General features: G+C 65.9%; 2 protein-coding genes across 17 annotated transcripts in view; both read right to left on the bottom strand.

Annotated features, from left to right (window-relative positions):
• Positions 1-4,398: 4,398 nt before the first annotated feature.
• Positions 4,399-14,832, bottom strand: FRMD8 (FERM domain containing 8). The gene is given in 13 exon segments (XM_072881407.1): positions 4,399-7,234; positions 8,569-8,688; positions 9,585-9,902; positions 10,212-10,304; positions 10,307-10,394; positions 10,973-11,155; positions 11,452-11,575; positions 11,860-12,048; positions 12,664-12,830; positions 13,016-13,074; positions 13,162-13,263; positions 14,251-14,418; positions 14,652-14,832. Coding segments are annotated over 12 exon segments (1,644 nt in total). The 5' UTR covers positions 14,686-14,832; the 3' UTR covers positions 4,399-7,234; position 8,569.
• Positions 14,833-15,095: 263 nt separating this feature from the next.
• Positions 15,096-22,275, bottom strand: part of LOC140660217 (neurexin-2-like) — a 42,443-nt gene continuing 35,263 nt past the window's right edge. For 13 of the 16 annotated variants that reach the window (XM_072880821.1, XM_072880825.1, XM_072880828.1 and 10 more), the window contains 4 exons: positions 22,113-22,202; positions 20,677-20,996; positions 20,319-20,397; positions 15,096-16,169 (listed from right to left, as the gene is read on the bottom strand). In XM_072880821.1, the coding sequence (XP_072736922.1) occupies positions 15,421-16,169; positions 20,319-20,397; positions 20,677-20,996; positions 22,113-22,202 (1,238 nt within the window). In that variant the 3' untranslated portion in view covers positions 15,096-15,420. Of the gene's footprint in view, positions 16,170-20,318; positions 20,398-20,676; positions 20,997-22,112; positions 22,203-22,275 lie in introns of those variants that run through there. The other 3 variants (XM_072880834.1, XM_072880837.1, XM_072880836.1) reach the window with 3 other exon arrangements.

The following is a 22,275-nucleotide window of genomic DNA, read 5'->3' as shown; positions in this document are numbered from 1 at the left end:
GCCGGGGGGGTGGGTGGGCCGGGGGCCGGGGGGCCCGGGCCGGAGCGGGCCCGGAGGAGGCGGCGGCGGCAGCGCCGGGCGGGAGGATCCGGTGGCGGACCAGGGGGCGGGGCCGGAGGCGGGGTCTGGGGACGGGGGTGGAGCCTGGGGAACGGGGTGGAGCCGGGGCGGGGCCGCCAGGGGGAGACGGGGGTGGGGTCAGGGGCGGGGCCGCGAGGGGAAGGGGAGGAGCGAGGGGGCCCGGGGAAGGGGGGCGGAGCCGAGGAAGGAGTCTGAGACCGAGCGCTGGGGGCGGGGAGGAGCGAGGGGCGGGGCGACGGGGCGGGGCCGGGGCAGGAGCGAGGAGGCGGAGCCGGGGAGGGAGCGAGGGGCCGGGCGAGGGGCGGGGCCGAGGAGGACGGTAAGGCGCGTGAGGGACACGCGGGCAGGAAGAGGCAGTGGCGTCACCAACAGGCCGCCAGCCTGGCAGGAAAAGGCAGTGACGTCATCAGGGACAGGCAGTGACGTTGTAGCGGGTGCCAGGGTCAGGCTGGCGGTGTCACAGCCCCGTGACGTCCCGTCCTCCTCCACCCCCCCGCCCCCGGGCAGCAGGGACGACACGAGGCCAGTCAGGTCTCAGCAAGTTTATTGGTCAGTGGGGGTCCCTGTCGTGACACGGGGTCCCTGTCGCAATAGGGCATCTTCACAGTAATACATGGTCCCCGTCACGGTATGGAGTCCTCGAAGCAACGTGGGGTCCCCGTTGACACAGGGTCTCGGTTGTGATATGGGGCTCCTGTCGCGACACCGGTCTTCAGAGCAATGTGGGGCTTGTTGCGGTACGGAGTCCTTGAAGAAACGCGGGGCCCCCGTCGTGATACGGGGCCGCCCCCGTCCCCGCGCCACGGGCTCCCCGAAGCAGCGCTGGGGCCCCCAGAGAAAGAGGGGCGTCCCGTCACGACACGCGGGGTCCCTATTGCCGAGCAGGGGCCCCGTCGCAATGCGGAGCCCTCGTCACGACAGGGGGTCACCCCTGCCCCTGCACGGGGGGCTCCCCGAGCGACGCGGAGGCCCCACAGAAACCGGGGGTCCCTGCCGCGAGGGGGCCCAGGCCGGCAGCGGGCGCCGCGGGGGGTCGAACCCCGCCCCGGGGCCGCGCCCCCGGGGGTGCCGCACCGGCGCCTTTTGCTTTTTTTTGGCCTTTTTGGGCAGGGAGGAGAAAAAGCAAAACCTGAGACAACGGCCGTTCTCTCAGGAAAAGAAAAACCTGCGGGGGGGCGGCCCCCCCGCCGACCCCGCGTCCGCCAAGCCCGGACCGGCCGGGGAGGGGCCGCGGGGGAGCCCCGGGCGGGAGCGCGCTGCGCCGGGAGCGCCGCCCCGCACTGCCGGAAAGGGGGGAAACCGCCCCAAAAAGGCAACCCGGGGCGGGGCCTCCCCGGGGGGCTTTTTTGGGAGGGGGAGGGGAGGGGGAAGGGGGGCTGGGGCCGGCGCCTGTCCCCGGCGCACGCGGGGCCGAGGAGGGGCCGGGGTCCGTCACAGCCGCGCGGGCAACCGGGTGCCGAGAGGGCGACCGGGGCCAGGGGGCCACCCCGCGCACGGAACGGGCTCACACAGGGGCTGTGGGGCGGGCGCGCGTCCCGGCCGCAAACCGGGCTCAGACAGCGGGATTTTGGGGCGGGTGTGCATCCCGGGCGCAAAACGGGCTCAGACGGGGATCTTGGGGCGGGTGCGTTCCCCCTCGCAAACCGGGCTCAGAAAGCGGGATTTTGGGGCAGCTGTGCATCCCGGGCGCAAAACGGGCTCAGACAGCGGGATTTTGGAGCGGGTGTGCATCCCGGGCGCAAAACGGGCTCAGACAGCGGGATTTTGGGGCGGGTGCGTATCCCCCTCGCAAAACAGGCTCAGAAAGCAGGATTTTGGGGCGGGTGTGCATCCCGGGCGCAAAACGGGCTCAGAAAGGAGGATTTTGGGGCAGACACACGTCCCCGTCGCAGAACGGGCTCCGTAAGTGGGATTTTGGGGTGGGCACGCGTCCCAGGCGCAAAATGGGCTCCAAAAGTGGGATTTTGGGGTGGGCGCGGGGGCCCCGCCAGTACTTACTCCGCTCGCTCACCTTTCCTGCCTCTTATTTTGGGGAGGGGGTTTCTAGATTTTAGCCATTTTTTGTACCCAATTTCCATTTTGGGGTGGATCGAGGCCATTTTAGGCACTGTCGCTGCGTTGGGGGGAGAGTGGGGGAGGGGAGAGAAACAACAACAACAACCGGAACAACAACCAGGAACAACAGCCGGAGCCACCGAGCTCTTCCCTACCCCAAAAGTTCTGCGGCTTCTCCTCAACTCCTATCGTTTTGGGGAAAAAACCTGGGAAAAAGGTTAAAAAAAAGCCTCCCCCCTCCCCAGGCAACACGCGATGGTGCTAAGCTTTTTTTTTTTTTTAAATAGCCACGTTTTCCGCTAAAAATCCCAGTTTGGGGGGCAGGCCCAGCCAACAGCACTCGCTGCACATTTTGGGGTGACTGTGGCCTTTTTTGGGTTTTTTTCTTGTTTTCAAATGTGTGGATCTGGGGGGGATGAAGCAGAATTGAGGGGGAAGCGGCAAAACCCGCCCAGGGTAAAAATGCGCCGCCCCCGTGGCACCCAAATCCGGCCAGAATTTCCCATTTTGGGGGGTGAAAAGAGCAGAAATACCCTTTTTTTCCGATCCCTACGTGTTTCTACAGACCCTTTTTTGGGCTTTTTTGGCCCCAATCTGGCGGTTTGAGGCTACGGATCCTCGGCTTTATGGTCGGAGGCGCAGGAGCAGCGGGTGCGGCGCCGGCCGGGGGGGTCTGGAAAAAACACCTGCGAGAAACAGCCCCCCGCCCCGCCAGCCGCCGCAGGGCAAGCGGCAAAAACGCCCCATTTCTTCGCGTTTCTCCGCAAAATCCATCGCTTCTCGCGCGGCTCCGCGCCGGGAGGGGGTGACGGGGCCGGGGGGCGCAAACATGCCGCGCGGCGCATTGCGGGGGCTCCCAGCGCTCCCCCCCCGACACAACCGCGCTCCGACACCCCCGCCACACCCAAAATGGCCGTAAGCGCCCCAAATCCGCAGCCCCTCCCCCCCGACCCCAAACCGGGGGATTTTGGTGACGGGGGGGGGGCGGGGGGGGAGGGGCGCGCCACGGGTCCCTGCCACCGCCGCCACCGAAGCGATTTGGGGGGGTTTGCCTGAATTGTTTTTGCTCCCGCCTCGCTCACTGCTACACTTACAGCTCATTTTGGGGGGGGGAAAGCCTAAATTTAATCATCCTGCTGCTGTTTATGGAGAAAATCTGAAAATACAATTATTGCACCCCCCGCCCCCGCCAGGTGCCCTGCCCCTCCCCCACCGAGCCTTTAGGGGGGTTGGGGGATTGTTGGTTTTGTTTTTTTTTTTACGTTATTTTTTCCTAAGGGAAGCTCCTGGGGACGCTCAGCACATGCCACAATCCTGATTTTCCAGCTCCGTTTTGGGGGGAAAAAAGCGGCTTTTCTTCCAAGCTGCCTCCTACCCTGGCGTCTGCGGAAAGGCTGGAAACAGGCCCAAAACGCGCCCCCGCCCCCCCCCCGCTCCACCAGCAGAAACCGAGGGCAACACCCCAAAAGCCACAAGGAAACCAAAAAAATCTTACTTCTGACTGGCTCCACATTAATCAAATCAGGGTTTTTATCCTCAAACGTCCCTGCGGAAAAGCTCCTGAGTGCGCTTTGGGTGCGGATTTGGCTTTTTTGGTTAAACCCCGAGACCCGGGGTCTCTTCCTATTTCTCCTGGGCATTTCTCTCACCATTATTTGCCTTTTTTTCCTGCGTTTTGCTGCTTCCCTGAGGGGGGAAAAACACTCGAGACACCCCCACCCCCCACCCCGCCCCCACAAGCACCACCATTTTTTTTTTTTTTTTCCTCTTTTCCGGAGAGTTTTGGCCATCCCCTCCCACGTGTCGCCTTTCTGGGGAAAAAAAGGGATTTTGGATCACTTACTCTGCGGCGACAGGCAGGACCTACGGAGTGCTACAGCCGGAGCCTGGTGACGCTGGAGTGGGGTTTGGGGGGATTTTTCCCCGTTTCTTGGGGTTTTATAGAAAAAAGGGGGGAGTGGGGGCGACGGCCGCGGCGCCTGCAACGACAAGAGCCCCCCCGCCCCCCAAAACCCCCCGAATCCCCCCAAAACGAGTGGGGGGAAGGGCCTCACCCGGCTGCCGCCTCCGGCCAGTTCCTCCTCCAGCCCCACCAGCTCCGGCTCCATTTTGGGGTTTTTCCTGATATTCCTTAGAATTTCCTTTCCCTGGCTGCCGCCGTCCCCTCCGGCAGGCTCCTGTCCTCCACTTGCTCTTTCCTCGCCTTCCTCTTCCTCGCCTCTCCTCTTCCTCCTCTTCGCCACCTTCCTCCGGCTCCTGCTCACTTCTCTCCTTAGTTTCTTTACATGCCGTTTCTCTGGTTTCACCGGTTGCCACCGGCTCCGTTTCTGCTCTCTACGTCCTCCTCTTTGCTTTTAGCCTCATTTTCTTATTTTTCTTTTTTTTTTCCTCTACTTCCTCTTTTATTTTCTCTTATTTTTTCTCTTTTATTTTTTCCTTTTTCTTTTTTCCTCTTCTTTCCCTTTTCTCTTTTATTTTTTCCTCTTTTCTCTTTTATTTTCTCTTATTTTTTCTCTCTTACTTTTTTCCTCTTTTCTGTTATTTTTTCCTCTTTTCTCTTTCATTTTTTTCCTCTTTTCTCTTTTATTTTTTTCCTCTTTTCTCTTTCGTTTTTTTCCTCTTTTCAATTTTTTCCTCTTTTCTCATTTTTGCCTGGTTTTTCCCTCTTTTCTCCTCTAGCTTCACCAGTTTCCACTGGCTCCTGATTTTTCTTTTTTTCCTATCTTCTCCAATTTCCAGCAATTATTTTTTCTTTTCTCTGTTTTCTCTTTTTCCCTATTTATTTTATATCTTTTTTTTCCTCTATTTTCCTCTATTTTCTCTCTTTTTTCCTCTATTTTCTCCTCCAGCTTCACCCATCTCCACGGGCTCTTTTTCCCCTTCATTTTTAAGATTTATTTCCTCCAGTTTCGCCATCTTGCACCGGCTCTTTTTTGGTTTTCCTCCTCTCTTCTCTCTCTTTTTCCTCTTTTCTCACCTCTTCCTCCTCTTCCCCGGGGCTGCCCTGCCCAGCGCCTCCTTCCCGGCCGCCAGCCGCCACCTTTCACCAAAAAGTCCTTTTTTTTCCCCCAGCCGGGGCTGCTGGGGGAAAAAAACCCCATCAGACCTCCCTGACTTCTCTCTTCCAGCCGTTAGCGCGCTCCCTGCCCGGGCCCGTCTTCGCTCGCGGCTCTCCCTGTCCCCGTCCTCTCCTCTCTCGATCCACCTTCCTCGGCGTCCTCCGCCCGGGCCGCCCGCCGCGCCTGGCCCCGCCGCTGGGCAGCGAGGAGGGAGCTCCGACGGCTCTTCCTGGCCCGAGCTCGTCAAAAAGAACCAGCATGGCTTTAGGAGCCTTTAAAAACTGAAGCTGCTTTAGGAGCTTTTTTGCAGAAAGGAAATGGCTTTAGGAGCGTTTTAAAAAAACAGCGCTGCTTTAGGGGCTTTTTAAAGAAAGCACAATAGCTTTAAGAGCTTTTTTAAAAAGAAAACAGCTTTAAGAGCGCTTTTTTCCTTTTTTTTTTTTAAGTAAAGCAGCTTTGAAAGCTGCTTTTCATCAAAACAGTGCCCTGGCTCGCTCCAGCTTTTCTCAACTGTCAAATTACAATCTTTTAAGAATTAAAAAAATAAAATGGCTTTGAGAGCTTCTTTTTCTTCAACAAAAACACCCTTAAGAGCTTCGGTTTTTTAAAAAAACAGCTTTAAGGGCTTTGTTTTTAAAAAATGAAACAGCTTTAAGAGCTTTTTTTTTCTCCTAAAATAAAGCAGCTTTGAGAGCTTTTTTAATTAAAAAAAGCACCCTGGCTCACGCCGGCTTTTCCAAATGATTGGATTGCCATAGTCTAAGAATTCAAAAAAGGAAAACAGCTTTAAGAGCTTTTTTTCCTTTAAAGGAAACAGCTTTCAGATTTTTTCTTTAAACAAGGCAGCTTTAAGAGCTTTTTCTTAAAAATAAAGCAGCTTTAAGAGCTTTTTCTTAAAAATAAGGCAGCTTTAAGAGCTTTTCTAACAAAAAGCAGCAGCGTTGCGAGGTTGGCTCTTCCCACCAGGGAATGGCGGTGACGGGAGAGCCGAGGGCGATGGGGCCGTCTCCTCGCCACGGGGCCGTCTCCTCGCCACGCGCCCGCCCGCGCTGGGCCCCGTTATAAGGCCGAGCGGCCTCAGCACCGCCGCCGCCTCCGCGGGGGGGGGCAAAGAAATAATCCCCCAAATCGCCCAAAAAAAGCAGCGGCCAAAAAAAAAAAAAATCAATCCTGCCCCAGCATGCCAGAAAACCTCTTTCCTTTTTTTTTTTTCCCCTCCATAAATCATCCTGGCAGCGGGACGCATTCAGCCGCCCCACGTTTTATCATGAAAATGGTTAAATTTAACACTGAGTTTTTGCGCGATTTTGCCTGTTCTGGACAAAAACCGCCACTCTGACCTTTCTGGATGATTTTAGAGCATTCTCATTAGTTAATTAGTAATACATCGTTTTTGCTCTTGCTGCATCATGGGTCCAGGCCCTTGTGAAAAACGCTCCTTTTCTCCCCAAAAGGGTCACTAATCTTGGGAAAACAGGTCAGCAACGCTTGGCTCTTGAGGGGGACACAGAGACCCCACAAATCCTTTTTTCCACCTATTTCCCTTGTTTCCAGCAAAGCCCAAGCAACCCTTTGTTAATATTTATTTTCACCCCTTTCCAGAAAAGCCCAAACCACCCTTTTTTTAATAAATATTTTTGTTCCCTTCTAGCAAAGCCCAAACCACCCTTTTTTTAACAATTATTTTTGCCCCTTTCTAGCAAAGCCCCAACACCCCTTTTTTACTTCTTCCTTTCCACGAAAATACACCAAAATCTCTGCATGTCACACAAGTTCAAGGCCATGCTGAGTCATGGCACAGCCCGATTTCAACCAGGCAAAAAAAAAAAAAAGGTCCCCTTTTGTGGCATTTTGAGGCATTTCCAGGCGGGAAACAACACCCCGAAAGTGCTGGCAGGGAGGACACCGTGTGTTGTCGCCCCCCCACCCCCCACCCTGTAATTAAAGCTGCTCTGAGGCTAATTAGAGCCACTGACGAAGCCAACGAGGCATTTAGGAGACACAGGGCGAGTTCTTCTGACGCATTTCCAGGGCGTTTCCTGCAGGAGAAGATATTTTGCTGCTGTTACTATTTGTCTGCATTATTCTGCCATTGACACCCACAAAACTGGGGGTTTTCCACCATTTCACCCGTAGGGAGAGGCCTCCCCTCACTCATAACCTGTATTTTTTTGGGGGGAATTCACCTCAATGATGATTTTTGCAGCAATGATTTGCCCATTCCTGGCTGTGTTTAAGCACATACCCACCCACCCACCCACCCCCGATGTCAGCTTTAACATTGTTTTATCGGCTGCAACATGGCCAAACTTCATGTTTTCTGCATGGAAATGCCCCAAAAAGCTTATCTTCCCTCAGGGGCTGGGCCTGGAGGGTCCATTTTAAGGCATTTTCCATTGGAAAGGTAAACCTGTTTTTCACCAAAACCTGCGTTTTTATCAGGAAAAAAAAAAAAAAAAAAGGCCCAGCTGGGTGGAAAAGCAGTTTGGTTGTTTTTTTTAACTGGGATAGCACTAAAAGTCCTCAAAATGAGCCCAAAAGAGCCCCAACAGCCCTGCCAGCACTTTTAGGCCAAGTTAAGCCGGTTTTGAGGCCCAGGGCACAGATTTAGGCCCCACCTCGGCACAGAACTGTGGGGGAGGCCTCAAAAAACAGCACCGAGCTGAAAACTGCAGTTTTTCAGCTTTTTACCCAAACAGCCTCTTTTTGAGCCTGCAAGGAGGGGGCTCCTCCCCCTCCAGCCCACTGTCCACAGGGTTTTGGGGTGAAACCCCCCCCAATTCCTCCCCCTTCTTGCATCCTGAAGGCCCTGTTTTCCCAAGGCTTCTCTCCCTCTTGAAAACCAGCCCCTTTTAACGATTTTCCACACAAAAATTACCTCAGGAAAGGGGGGCAGGAGGGTACCCCGCACCCATCCCAACCAGGGACCCCTAAACCACCGCTAAAACGCCAGAACCCCCCTCCCCCTCCTTCACTCCCCCTCCCCCCAAGCTTTAAGTTTATACCTCCTCCACGCCCATTTACAGGCAAAAAAACAGGGATTGGGGGGCGGGCCCGGCCGGCGGAGGGATACGCGGTGAGGCGGCCCCGCGGCCGGTTCTAACCGGCGCCGGCCGGCCGGGCCGCTGCGGGTGGCGCAGGGCGACACTGCGCATGCGTCCCGCTCGCCCCGCCCACCCGTCTTGCCGCAGTGCCGCGGGGGCGGGGGCGTGGGCGGGCGCAGGGCGCGCTCGCTCCTTTCCTTCCCGCCCCAAAACGGGGGGGGTCACCCCTTCCCCCCCCGGGCTGACGCGGAGCCCCATCCCCAGCCTGCAGCGAGGAGCCGGGGGAGACGAAAAAGTATTTTAAAATCCCCTTTTCCCTTTGATTTTACCTCAGAAAATGGGTGTCTTCCCCCCGCGCGGCCCGTCCCTCAGGCAAAGCGCGACCTTGGGCCCAAATACCGCCAGAAACACCGCCCAGCTCAACGCCCGGGCACGTCCCCGGCGCTCCCCTAACCGAAAAAAAACCCTTTTAATTCAGAAATAAGCCGCTCCACCGACCCAAAACGGCGCTTCCTCACAAGAACAACTCGTCCTCCCCCGAGGAGGGGGGGGGGGGGGCGGTGCATCCTAGCCGGTTCCTGCAGGAAGCCATTTTCCAAAGTACTTACTTTATCCCCCCCCAGTATTTATATTTGTCCCCCTTCTGAGTTGGTAAACCATTTCAGAGCCGATGTTTACCTGTGTCCGTCACGCCCCAATAATACTGACACCCCCCTTTCAGAGCACAAAGCTTTCCCCAATCGCTGACTCTCCCTTAAAAAGTCATTTGGGGCTGAGGCAGGTTTGCCGCAGAGCCGGGGACGTGCCGGCGCTTTCTTGGTAAAATGTGGCAAAGTAGGTTAAAAATAGCCCCTGGTTGGCGGGGAGTGAAGGGGAAAGGGGGGAAATGGGGTTAAATAGCGAAATAATTGCATTTCGGGGTGGTTTTGCGCCCAGGGCACGACCTGCAAAGGCCAGACGAGAGGAGAGCGGTGACCCTAAATCGGCTGGATTTGCCCCAAAGGAGGCCGCGGGCTGAGCGAGGTGCGCGCGGCGTCGAGGCGCTCGTTAGCGCTAACGAGGGGAGGCCCCGGTGAAACACGAGGCCCCGTGACGCGCACACGCGCGTCCACCCCCCACCCCCGGCCCTAAAATGGCCGCCGTCACGTGGGGCCGCCATTTGGCGCCACCGCCCACCCATCGGCCCCAAACTGCCCCGGCACGTCCCGACGTGCCCTGAATTAGCCCCAAACCGCCACAATGTGCCCCAAATCACCCAGAATTAGCCCTAAACTGCCCTGGACTAGCCCAAATCTGCCCCAAACCACCCCAAAATGTCCCAAACGAGCTCCAAACCGCCCCGCACCAGCCCCAAACCCGCGGGCGTGGCCGGGGGCGACGGTGACGTCCGTGTCCCTGTGCAGTTTATTGGTGTATGGGGGGGTCGGTACAAAGTGGGGGTCCCGGGCGCCTGGGTCCCTCCGGGGCCGGGTCCATCGCTGGGGGCTCCCAGTGCTCCCAGTCTGTGCTGGGGGAGGGCTCCCAGTGCTCCCAGTCCAGCGGCGGGGGGGGGCCCAGCCCTGCTCCAGCCCGGCCCCCCCTGACACGGGGGTGTAGGAGCCCCCCCCCCGCCCGAAGAAGGACGCCGAGCGCCGGGGGGGCTTCACCCGCCGCAGCTCCTGTCCTGGGGGGACACGGGGGGTCAGCGCACGCCTGCGTCCCCCGTGTCCCTGTGTGTGTCCCGGGGTGCCCTGTGGGCCCCCCCAAGTCCCGTGTTCCCCCCCGGACACCTGAGTCCCCCCCATGTCCCCCCGTGTCCCCCCTGACGCCAGGACCCCCCGTGTCGTGTCCCCCCCCCGACGCCAGGGCCCCTGTCCCATGTGCCCCTCCCCCCCACCTCCATGACCCCAGGGTCCCCCCGTGTACCCCCTCTCCCCCGACGCCAGGGTCCCCCCGTGTCCACCCTCCCCCCGAGGCCAGGGCCCCTCCCCACCCTCCTGCACGTAGTCGATGGTGGCCAGGCGCTGCAGGCGCGGGCGGGTGACGCTCTCCTGCCGCCGCAAGGGGGCGCCCCGCGCAGGGGTCTCGGGGGCGGCGGCGGCCCCGGGGGGGGCGGCCCCGGCCCCGGCCCCCCCAGCTCGATGCAGCACTCGATGAGGGCGCTCATCAGCTCGGCCTGCGGGCGCGGTCAGCACGCGGAGCCCCGCTGCCCCCCCAGTGCCCCCCAACCGCCCCCCTCTGCCCCCCAGCTGCCCCCCAGTCACCCTGGAGGAGAAGAGCTGCTCCCCACCGCCCCCCAACCACCCTGGGGGGGGAGAGCTGAGCCCCACTGCCCCCCGACACCCCCCAGTGCCGCCCAACTGACCCCCAACCACCCTGGGGGGGGAGAGCTGAGCCCCACTGCCCCCAACATCCCCCAGTGCCGCCCAACTGACCCCCAACCACCCTGGGGGGACAGCTGTGCCCCACTGCCCCCGACACCCCCCAGTGCCGCCCAACTGACCCCCAACCACCCTGGGGGGAGAGCTGAGCCCCACTGCCCCCCAACATCCCCCAGTGCCGCCCAACTGACCCCCAACCACCCTGGGGGGGGAGAGCTGAGCCCCACTGCCCCCAACACCCCCAGTGCCGCCCAACTGACCCCCAACCACCCTGGGGGGACAGCCGTGCCCCACTGCCCCCCAACCACACCCCATTGCCCCACAACCGCCCCCCCAACCCGGCAGAGCCCCCGTGGGGATCCGTGGGTCTGACCTGGGGGGAGAACACCCGCAGCAGGCGGTTGACAGGGGCGCCCTCGTGGTCACCGTCAAACTCCAGCCACAGCTGGGGTGGCCCCACGGCGTCCCCCTCCTGCCCCACAGCGTCCCCCTCCTGCCCCACGGCGCCAACCAGCTCCCAGCACAGCTCGGGGTAGGTCAGCGTCAGCAGCACATGCTGGGGGGACAGGGGGGTCAGCCCCACGGTGTCCCCCCATGCCCCACAGCCTCCCACTGTGCCCCATAGCTGCCCCACAGCATCCTCCCAGCTGCCCCACAGCTTCCCCCCTGCCCCATGGTGTCCCTCCGAAACTGCCCCACAGCCCCCTACGCCCCCTTCCCAGCCACACAATGCCCCCCAACCCGCCCCCCACGCCTCCCCAGCCCCCATCCTGCCCCACAGACCCCACCCGTGGGCCTGATCCTGCCCACAGACCCCACCCAGCACTGCTCCTGCCCCACAGCCCCCCATACCTTTTCCCGGGGGTCGATGATGGTGACGCCCTCCAGCCCCACGGCGACTCTGACGGGCCGCAGCCCCCCCCGGCCCAGCAGCCCCCCGGGGGGGCGGTCGATGGCCCCCGGGAAGAAGGCGCACCTGGGGGGGGCCCAGACGCCTGGGTCCCCGGGTGCCCTGGTGGGGCGCAGCGGGGGGTGCCCCTCCCCGGGCGCCTGGGTTCCCCCGGGTGGCTGTGGGGCGACTTGGGGGGCCCGGACGCCTGGGTCCAGGGGTGAAGCGTGGGGCCTGGACGTCTGGATCCCGGGGTGAACTGGGGGCCCCGGGCGGGGGAGGGGGCTGTGGGGCCTGGCCTCGGCGTCCACGGGGTTCGGTGGGGAGTCCGCGGGGTCCCTGGGGCCCGGACGCCGGGGTCCCCCACTCACCCGTAGTAGGGCAGGGGGTGGCAGCGGCGCAGGAAGGCGCGGTAGAGGGCGGCGGGGGAGGCCTGGGGGCCGGGGGTGCGGGCGAAGGCCTGGAGCAGCTCCTCCTCGGGGGGCGGGCGGGGGCCCCGCCGGCAGGGCCCCCACAGCCCCCCGCCCCGGGGGCGGCGGCAGCAGCTCCCCAGCAGCGGCCTGGGGGGAAGGGGGTGAGGGGCTGCGCCAGGGGGCTGGATGCCGGGGTCCGGGGGTGGGGGTGCTGTGGGTCGCGGGGGGGGTGGGGGGTGGTCTGTGGGGGTTGTTGTGGGTCACGGACAGGGGTCATGGGGTGCTGTGGTCGTGGACACGGTCATGGGGTGCTGTGGGTCGCGGGGTGGGGGTCCATGGGCTGGGGATGCTGTGGGTCACGGGGGGTGTCTGTGGGGTGGGGGTGCTGTGGGTCCTGGGCGGGGCCCATGGGGTGCTGTGGGTCACAGGTGGGGGTCGGGGGTTGCAGGGGTGGGGATCCGTGAGGTGCTGTGGGGCGTGGGGTGGGGTTGCTGTGGGTCATGGGGGTCTGTGGGGTGCTGACCGCAGGCTGTGGGGTGTGGGGTGGGGTTGTTGCGGGTCACGGGGTCTGTGGGGTGCTGCGCGTGGGGGTGCTGCGGGTCCTGGGCGGGGGCCCATGGGGTGCTGTGGGTCACAGGTGGGGGTCGGGGCGGGGGGGAGGGGGTCGCAGGGGTGGGGATCTGTGGGGTGCTGTGGGGTGGGGTTGCTGTGGGTCAGGGGGGTCCGCGGGGCGCTGCGGGTGGGGGTGCCGTGGGTGCTGACCGCAGGCTGTGGGGCGTGTGGCGGCCGGGCTGGAAGGGCCCCAGGCGCAGGCGGCAGGCCAGGGCCCCCAGCTCCACCCCGTCGGGGGGGTCCACGGGGTATCGCCCCCCCAGCACGTTCCCCCGCGCCTCCTCGTACAGCAGCCGCAGCAGCTCCTCCTCCTCCAGCTGGGGGGACCCGCGCGTCACCCCGCGCCCCCCAGGATCCCCCCCGCAGGACCCGGGTCCTGGGGGCGGGGGGGGCGAGGGGTCCAGGCGTCCGGCCACCCCCCCCCCATGACTCCCCCCAGGACCCGGGTGCGGGGGGGTCCCCGGCCCCACGGCCCCGCGGGGGGGACCCCGGCTCCGCTCACCTCCAGCTCCTTGCTCTTGGGGAAGAAGACGTTCCTGCGCAGCTGCAGGCAGGGCTCGTCTGGGGGCGGGGGGGCGTGAGAGGGGACCCAGGCGGCCGGGAGGGACCCCCCGCGGGGACCCCCGGGACCCCCCGCCCCGGGCTCACCCTGGGCGATGTCCGCGGGGGAGCCGAGGCTGAAGCGCAGCAGCAGCTCTGGCCACTGCCGGACCAGGCGCAGGGGCCGGTGCCGCGGCTTCAGCTGCACCTCTGGGGCAGCGGGCTGGGACCCACGGGCACGGCCACCCGCGGCCCCACGGCCACCGCAGACCCATGGCCACCCACGGCCACCCACGGACCCATGGCCACCCCCAGACCCACGGCCACCCACGGACCCATGGCCACCCCCAGACCCACGGCCACCCGCGGACCCACGGCCACCGCAGACCCACGGCCACCCACGGCCACCCACGGACCCATGGCCACCCCCAGACCCACGGCCACCGCAGACCCACGGCCACCCACGGACCCATGGCCACCCACGGCCACCCGCGGCCACTGCAGACCCACGGCCACCCACGGACCCATGGCCACCCACGGCCACCCCCAGACCCACGGCCACCCGTGGACCCACGGCCACCCATGGCCACCCGCGGACCCATGGCCACCCACAGACCCACGGCCACTCACGGACCCATGGCCACCCCCAGACCCACGGCCACCCACGGACCCATGGCCACCCACGGACCCATGGCCACCCACGGCCACCCACAGACCCATGGCCACCCCCAGACCCACGGCCACCCGTGGACCCACGGCCACCCATGGCCACCCGCGGACCCATGGCCACCCATGGCCACCCCCAGACCCACGGCCACCCCCAGACCCACGGCCACCCACGGCCACCCACAGACCCACAGCCACCCACGGCCACCCGCAGCCACTGCAGACCCACGGCCACCCACGGACCCATGGCCACCCCCAGACCCACGGCCACCCGTGGACCCACGGCCACCCATGGCCACCCGCGGACCCATGGCCACCCACAGACCCATGGCCACCCACGGACCCACGGCCACCCCCAGACCCACGGCCACCCACAGACCCACGGCCACCCACGGACCCATGGCCACCCACGGCCACCCCCAGACCCACAGCCACCGCAGACCCACGGCCACCCCCAGAGCCACGCATTCCCCCAGGGAGCCGGGCCCTTACCGGGTCCTAGCTCCCCCCCCCTCCGGTGCCCCCGCTCACCCAGCAGCGCCGACCCCAGCCACAGCGCCAGCGCCTCGGCGGCGATGGGCGGCAGGCGCAGCGCTCCCTGCAGGCGGCGCAGCAGCTCCCCGGCCGTCGGCCCCGGCGGCGGCTCCAGCGGCAGCGGCACCCCCGCGCCGTCGGGCAGGAAGGCCAGCGCGGCCGGGGCTGCGGCGGGGCGGCGGCGTGGGGCCAGGGACCCGCCGGCACCGCGCCCCCCCAGGGACCCGCGGGCGCCCCCCCCCCGCAGGGACCCGCCGGCCCCCCGCAGGGACGCACCCACGCCCCCGGGGGTCCCGCCGGCCCCCCCCAAGGGAGCCGCGGGCACCGCTCAGGGCCCCCCCCCAGGCAGCCGGCCCCGGCCGCCCCGTCATCCCCGGGACCCGGCCCCGCCCCCTCACCGGCAGCGCCGGCGGCCGCCCCCTCCCCCTCCATGCGCGGGGCCGGGGTCAGGGCGGGGTCGCGGCGGGGAGGGTCACGCCGGGGTCAGCGCGGGGTCACGCCGGGGTCAGGGCTCCGGGCCTTCCGCGCGCCGTTCCCGCGCCGGGCGGAAGCGCCGCGGGTGCAGGGGGAGGAGCCGCGCCCCGGGACGTCACGCCCCGCCCCGCCCCGCCCCGCGCGGGGGCGCGGCCCGAGGAGGCGGCGGCCGCGGCGCCCCCTGGCGGCGGGGAGGACCCGGGGGCTGGGGTCCGCGGGGGCGTCCCCGGGGGGGGCCCCGGGGGGATCCCGGGGGGTCCCGGGGCGGCGCAGGAAGAGGCGGAGCCGCTGTACGAAGTATAGAACGTGTATTCCTCTGTGCGCCGCGGGGGCCGGGGCCGGGCCCGGGGCGGGGGCCCCGAGGGGGCGGGGGGCCCTGGAGGGCCCAAGCCCCAGGGGGGCTGGCGAAATTAAAAAATGAACCCAAAGAAAGACCCGGGGGCGGTAGAAAACCGGTTAAAAGGGGCGGGGGCGGGGGTGTCCCGCGTCCCACCGGGCCCCTCCGAGGGCCCCCCCGGGCGTGCGGGGACCCCCGCGCCCCCTCTTCCCCGGGGCAGGCGCACAGACGGCCGCGGAGGTGCCGCCCGGGGGGTGCCGGTGCCGGTGCCGGTGCCGGTGCCGGTGCCGGTGGCGGCGGCGGCCGGGGGGGCGGGCCCGGGGGCGCGGGGCGGCCCGCGTCGGGGCGGCGGCCCCTCAGACATAGTACTCCTTGTCCTTGTTGCGGCGGGCCTTGCCGGGCGCCTTGGGGGGCGCGGGCGGCACCTTCTCCTTGGGGGTCCCCCCGCCGGGGGGGGCGGCGGCGCCGGGGGCCCCCCCCGGGGCTCCGGCGGCGGCGGCGGCGGCGGCGGCGGCGGCGGCGGGGGGGGCGGCCCCGATGTAGTGGCGGCTCTGGTCCACCTGGTAGGAGCCTTCGTCCCTGTTGCGGTACTTGTACATGGCGTAGAGGAGGATGAGGATGCAGAGGGCGGCGGCGGCCACGATGCCCACCACCATGCCGGTGGTGCCGCCCGCCTCCCGCACCACCTCCACGGCGCCCGGCGCGGCGGCTGTGGGGACAGCGGGGCGGCGGGTGACCGGGGCGGCCGTCACCCGCCCGCGCCCCGCGCCCCCCTCCCGCGGGTGCCGCTCGCCCGCCGGCACCAGGCCCGGCAGCGGGGCGGCCGCGACGGTGGGGACGGTGACCGCCGCGTCGCCGGCGTCGGTGGCGGCGTCGGCCGTGACGCCGTGGCGGCGGGGGGCGGTGATGTCACCGCCGTGGCCCGCGAAGTCCTCGTCGTCGGCCGGCGGCAGGTTGGGGTCGGCCGCCTCCCCCGAGGCGAAGCCCGAGGGCTCCTCGCAGTCGGGGCCGCAGCCGGGGGGGGCGCGGGGCGAGGCCGGGGCGGGGGGCGGGGGCGAGGCCGGGCCGCCGCCCGCCGGGGACGCCGGCAGCACCAGCTCGCCGCCTGCGGAGACAGAAGGGGGACGGGGGGGGGCCGGAGAGGGGCCCCGCGTCAGCCCCGCCGCCGGCCCCCGGCCCCCGAGCCCCCCCGCCGCTGCCGCCGCCGCCGCCGCTTCTCGCCGTTACTACTAGCATTACTGTTATCGTTTTTAGCTAATCTCCGCTTTTTTTTTTTTTTTTTTCTCGTTTTTTTAAGAGCAAACCGCGGCGCTGCCGTCAACTTACATCGCGGGATGGGGCCGGGTGATTTTAGCGTGGAGGAAAAAGAAATTGCAGGAAGGAAGGGAAAGCACACAAAAAAAAGAGAAGAAAGAAAGAAAAAGAGAAAAAAGAACAAAAAGAAAAGAAGAGAGAGACACTCGGTGAGAAGGTGCCGCCGGCCGACCCCCTGCGGCGCCAGCGGCCTGCGCCCGGCCAGCCCTGCCTGCGGCCGTGCCTCCATCCGCCCAGCCATCCGTCCGTCCATCCGCGCACCGTCCGTCCATCCGCCCGGCCATCCAGCCGCCCGTCCGGCCATCCGTCCGTCCATCCGCACACCGTCCGTCCATCCGCCCGGCCATCCAGCCGCCCGTCCATCCATCCGTCCGTCCATCCGCGCACCCGTCCGTCCATCCGCCCGGCCATCCAGCCGCCCGTCCGGCCATCCGTCCGTCCATCCGCGCACCATCCGGCCAGCCGCCCATCCGTCCATCCGTCCGTCCATCCGCGCACCCGTCCGGCCATCCGCCCGGCCATCCAGCCGCCTGTCCGTCCATCCACGCACCCATCCGGCCATCCGCCCGGCCATCCAGCCGCCCATCCGTCCATCTGTCCATCCATCCACGCACCCGTCCGTCCATCTGCCCAGCCATCCAGCCACCCATCCGTCCATCTGTCTGTCCATCCGCCCAGCCATCCAGCCACCCATGCGTCCGCCCATCCGTCTGCCCATTCATCCATCTGTCCATCCATCTGCACGTCCGTCCATCCACCAACCCACCCATCCATCCATCCATCCATCCGTGCGCCCATCCAACCTTGAATCCGTCCGTCCATCCGTCCCTGGATCCATCCGTCCATCCGTAAATCCATCCTTGATTCCATCCATCCATCCATCTTCGAGGCCAGCCAGCCTTGAATCTGTCTGTCTGTCCATGCAGCCATCCATGTGTCCATGTGTCCATCCATCCATCCACGCGTCTGTCCATCCATCCCTAAAGCCATCCATCCATGCATCCATCTGTCCATCTGTCCACCCATGCGTCCATCTGTCCTTGAATCCATCCAGCCTTGGATCCATCCATCCCTCCATCTGCCCACCCATCCGTGCCTCCTTTCCTCCACACATCCATCCATCCACCTTGAATCGATCCCTCCATCCATGTGTCCGTCATTGCGTCCATCTGTCCTTGAAGCCACCTATCTGTCCATGTGTCTATCGATCCATGTGTCCATCCGTCCATCCTTGGATCCATCCATCATCCAGCCATCTGTCCACCCAGCCCTGGATCCATCTATCCATCCATCCGTCCATCCATGCGTCCATCCATCTGTCCATCCATCCATCTGTCCATCCAGCCTTGGACCCATCCATCCGTCCATCCATCCATCCGTCCATCCGTCCATCATCCAGCCAGCCAACCTCAGATCCATCCATCTATCCGTCCATGTGTCCATCCATCCGTCCATCTGTCTATCATCCATCCATCCATCCTTGGATCCATCCCTCCGTCTGTCCATCCATCCGTCCATCCATCCTTGGATCCATCCCTCCGTCCGTCCATCCTTGGATCCATCCATCCGTCCGTCCATCCTTGGATCCATCCATCCGTCTGTCCATCCTTCCATCCATCCATCCATCCTTGGATCCATCCCTCCGTCTGTCCATCCATCCATCCATCCATCCTTGGATCCATCCATCCGTCCGTCCATCCTTGGATCCATCCATCCATCTGTCCATCCATCCATCCGTCCATCCATCCTTGGATCCATCCCTCCATCTGTCCATCCATCCATCCATCTGTCCATCCATCCATCCATCCATCTGTCCATCCATCCATCCATCCATCCGTCCATCCATCCATCCATCCATCCATCCATCCATCCTTGGATCCATCCATCCGTCCATCCATCCATCCATCCATCCATCCATCCATCCATCCTTGGATCCATCCATCCATCCGTCCATCCATCCTTGGATCCATGCATCCATCTGTCCATCCATCCTTGGATCCATCCCTCCATCCATCCGTCCGTCCGTCCCTCCAGCTGTGGATCCAGCCCGCCAGCCATCCCTGCATCCATCCGTCCTTGAACCCGTCCACCCATCCTTCAGCCAGCCCATCCAACCTTGAATCCGTCCGTCCTTGAATCCACCCGTCCATCCGTCCATCCATCTGTCCATCCGCCCACCCATCCACCTGTCCGTCCATCCTTGAATCCATCCTCAAATCCGTCCATCACCCATCCGTGTGTCCAGCCAGCCTTGAGTCCATCTGTCCCTGAATCCACCTGTCCATATGTCCGTGCAGCCAGCCAGCCTGGAGTCCATCTGTCTGTCCTTCCATCCATCCCTCATCCATCTGTGCATCCGCCATCCATCCGTCATCCATCTGTCCATCATCCGTCCATCCATCATCTGTCCGTCATCCATCTGTCCATCATCTGTCCATCCCTCATCCATTGTCCATCTGTCCGTCCATGAACCCATCCATCATCCGTCCATCCTCCATCCGTTCCCCCCCTTATCCGTCATCTGTCCATTGTCCGTCCGTCAGTCCGTCAGTCTGTCCGTCCGTCCGTCCCCCTCTCCTCCCCCCCCGCTCCCCCCCGACCGCTGCCGCCCCTCCCCCCCGGGGTCAAGTGGGGCTCAGGGGACCCAGGCGTCCGGGGGATGCCCCGCCCCCCGCGGCGCCGGGAGGGACCCAGGCGTCCGGGGGACACCCATGGGTGCCGGGGGGACCCAGGCGTCCGGGGGGGAACGCAGGCGTCCGGGGGACACCCGTGGGTGCCGGGGGGACCCAGGCGTCCGGGCTCGGCGGAGCCCCGTGCGACGCTGGGGGAGGGGAGGGGGCGGGGGAGGGAGGGTCCTCGCACGAGGCCCCAGGCGGCAGCGGGCGTGCGACGGCCTCGCACGTGGGGGTGACACCCGGATACTGGGGTCCCCTCCCTGTCCGTCCGTCCGTCCATCAGTCTGTCCGTCCATCGGGGTGGGGCCGAGGGCTTGCAGTGGGTGAGGACGGGGCAAGGGGCGGGGCTTGCACGGGGCCCTGGGGCACACGCGTGTGCACGGAGCGGGCGGGAGTGTGTGCTGCAGGGTGGGGAACACGTGTGTGCAGGCGTGTGAGGGGCGGGGCCATGTGCAGGGGGGCGGGGGCGCAGGCGCGTGTGCACGGGGCGGGTGTGCACGGGGCGTGTGCAGGGGCGTGCAAGGGGCAGCTGCGTATGTAGGGCACACGTGAGCGTGTGTGCACAGGCGTGTGAGCAGCTGTTTGTGCGTGCACGCACTTGCGCGTGTTTGTGTGAGCAGTTGCGTGCACGTGTGCGCGTGCATGAGTGCGTGCATGTGTGTGCACGTGTGTGTGCAGCCAGGTGCTTTCCTGTGTGCGTGAGCCTCCGTGTGTGGGTGTGAGCAGCTCGTGTGCACACGCGTGTGCATTAGTGCATGTGTGTACAGCTGTGTGAACGTAGGCGTGTGCGTGCGTGTGCACAAGCAGGCACGTGTGTGTGTGTCTGCAGGCACGTGCCTTTCTGTGTGCACGTGCGTGTGTGTGTGAGCCTGCGTGTGCACGTGCGTGCGTGCAGGTGCATGAGCAGCTTTTGTGCACGTGCGTGTGTGCACGCGGGTGTGAGCGTGCACACGTGTGTGGCTGAGTGCGTTCCCGCGTGCACAGGCGTGTGCGGGAGCAGCTCTTGCGTGTAACCGCGTGCCTGCCTGTGTGCACACCCACGTGTGCACGAGCGTGTGCGTGCGTGAGCCCGTGCCCGTGCGCACCCACGTGAGCGTGTCTGCAGACGCACGCGTGTGCCCCGGCTCCCCCCCCCGCGCGTGCAAGGGGGTTCGCCGCTGCCGTTGGGGGGGTGATCGCGGGGGGGGGTGGGCGTGCCCCGGGCGGGCGTGCGAGGGCGTCGCACGCGCGCGTGCCCGGGGCGCCCCCGCGAGAGGAGCACCCACCTGTGCCGGGCTCACACTCCTCCAGGTCCTCGTCGTCGCTCGGGCACTCGGCCGAGGCCACCAGCAGGTCGTCCGTGTTCTGGGGGGGACGGGGGGACGGGGGTCACCCGGACGCCGGGGTCCCCGCCGCCCCTCCCCCACCCGCAGCACACCCCCGGGGGGGGGGCCTTGGTGTCCGGGGGCCCGCCGCGCCCCACAACCCCCAGGGGACCCGGGCGTCCGGGGTCCTGCCCCGGCCCCCCCGAGGGCCCCGGCGTCCGGGACCCCCCAGCTCGCCCCTGCGAAGCGCCCAGGCGTCCGCCCCCTCCCCCCCCGCCCCGTTCCTCCCGTTCCCCCTCGCCTCCCCCCTCCCCCGTACCTGCGCGACGGTGTCGCGGAGGGTGGGCGACCGCCCGCGGCGGGTGGTGGTGGTGGCCATGGTGGTGGTGGTCTCCATGATGGTGGTGGCCATGTCCGGGGGGGCGGGGGTGGCGCCGGGCGGGGCGGGGGGCGGCGGGGGCTCCCCCACCAGCCGCAGGTCCCCCTCCAGCCGCACCCGCGGGTGCCCCTCGGCCGCCAGCGCCAGCAGCTTCAGCCCGTTGTAGTAGAGCCCCGAGAGCTGCCCCTGGAAGGGGCGGCCGCGGTCCTGGCCCCCCACCCGCACGGCCGCCTGGCTGTTGAAGATGGTGAGCTGGCGGCCTGGGGGGGACAGAGCGTGTCGCGCGCGCGGGCGGGCACGGCTCGCGCCTCGCGCCTCGCGCGCGGGGAGAGGGGCGCGCGGCGGGCGAGGGGCCGGGGGCCGCGCGCGAGGGCCGCGGCGGGCGAGGGCGCGAGGGCGTCGCGGGCGTCGCGCGAGGGCCGCGCGCGCGTCGCGCGAGGAGCGGCCGCGCGCCCCGCGGCCCCGGCCCCGCCGCCGCCGCCTGCCCGGTGCCCCCCAGCGTCCCCCCCCCATATCCCCCTCCCCCGCCCTCCTGCCCCCCCCCCCCCCCGGGCGGCGGCAGTTAAAGGGACCCCAACGCCCTCCCGGCCCCTTTAACCCTCTGGGCTGCGCCGGGGGGGGCTCAGTTTGGGCTCAATTCGGCCGCTTTTGGTTCTTTTGGGGCTGGGGGGGGCGCGGGGGGGGTCCTGCCTGAGCGGGGCCGGGGCGTGCGAGGGCGTGCGAGGCTGGGGGGGGGCGGCCGGTGCACGGGCGGCTCCCGCGCACACCCAGCCCTCGTACACGCACGACACTCGTGCACACGTGACGCTTGTGCACGCGCGGCCCTCGTGCACGCACGACACCTGCACGCGTGGCCCTCCTGCAGCCACAGCCCCTCGCACGCTTGCCACACTCACACGCTCGCGGCCCTCGTGCACGCCCGGCCCTCGTGCACACTCACGGCCCTCGTGCACGCCCCGGCCCTGCCCTGCTGGCGTCGCTCGTCACCGGGCCAATTAGTGTCGCTAATTAGTGCGGTTATTATGCGGGTTTTAGCTTCGTTTATGCTGGTTTAGGGCCCGGGGGGGCGGCAGCACTCAAAGGGTTAAAGCGCGGTTTAGGGGGCGGTTAGGCTTGTTAGCGTCCCTTTAACCAGGCGGGTTAGCGGGTTAACCGGGTTAACGCGGGTTAACGAGGGTTAATGGGGGGCTGGGGGGGTGCAGAGTCCGGCCCGCCCGGACGCCTGGGTCCCTGGACAACGCGGTCCTCGGGGACGCGGGGCCCGGACGCCTGGGTCCCCAAACCGCCGGGGCGCGGGCGGCTGGGTGCCCCGGCGGGTGGTCCCGGGCGTGGGGCGGGGCGGGGGGGTGCTCGTTAGGGCGGCGCTGACGAGTTACCTTTGTCGAGCAGCCACTCATCGACCACCCGCCCCAGGCGGTAGGGGATGCGCTGCCGCGCCAGCGCCAGCCGCTCGCTGTCCCCGCTGCCTTCGGAGGGAGGAGAAGAGGGTTACGGCACGCGGCACCGCCCGGTGCGGCGCCACCGGCACGCCCGCGGCAC

This window comes from Ciconia boyciana, chromosome 16, assembly GCF_034638445.1.
Source record: "Ciconia boyciana chromosome 16, ASM3463844v1, whole genome shotgun sequence".
Lineage (NCBI taxonomy): Eukaryota > Metazoa > Chordata > Aves > Ciconiiformes > Ciconiidae > Ciconia > Ciconia boyciana.
The sequence above is the reverse complement of the archived record's forward strand: the minus strand, read 5'-3'. Positions and strand labels throughout refer to the sequence as shown.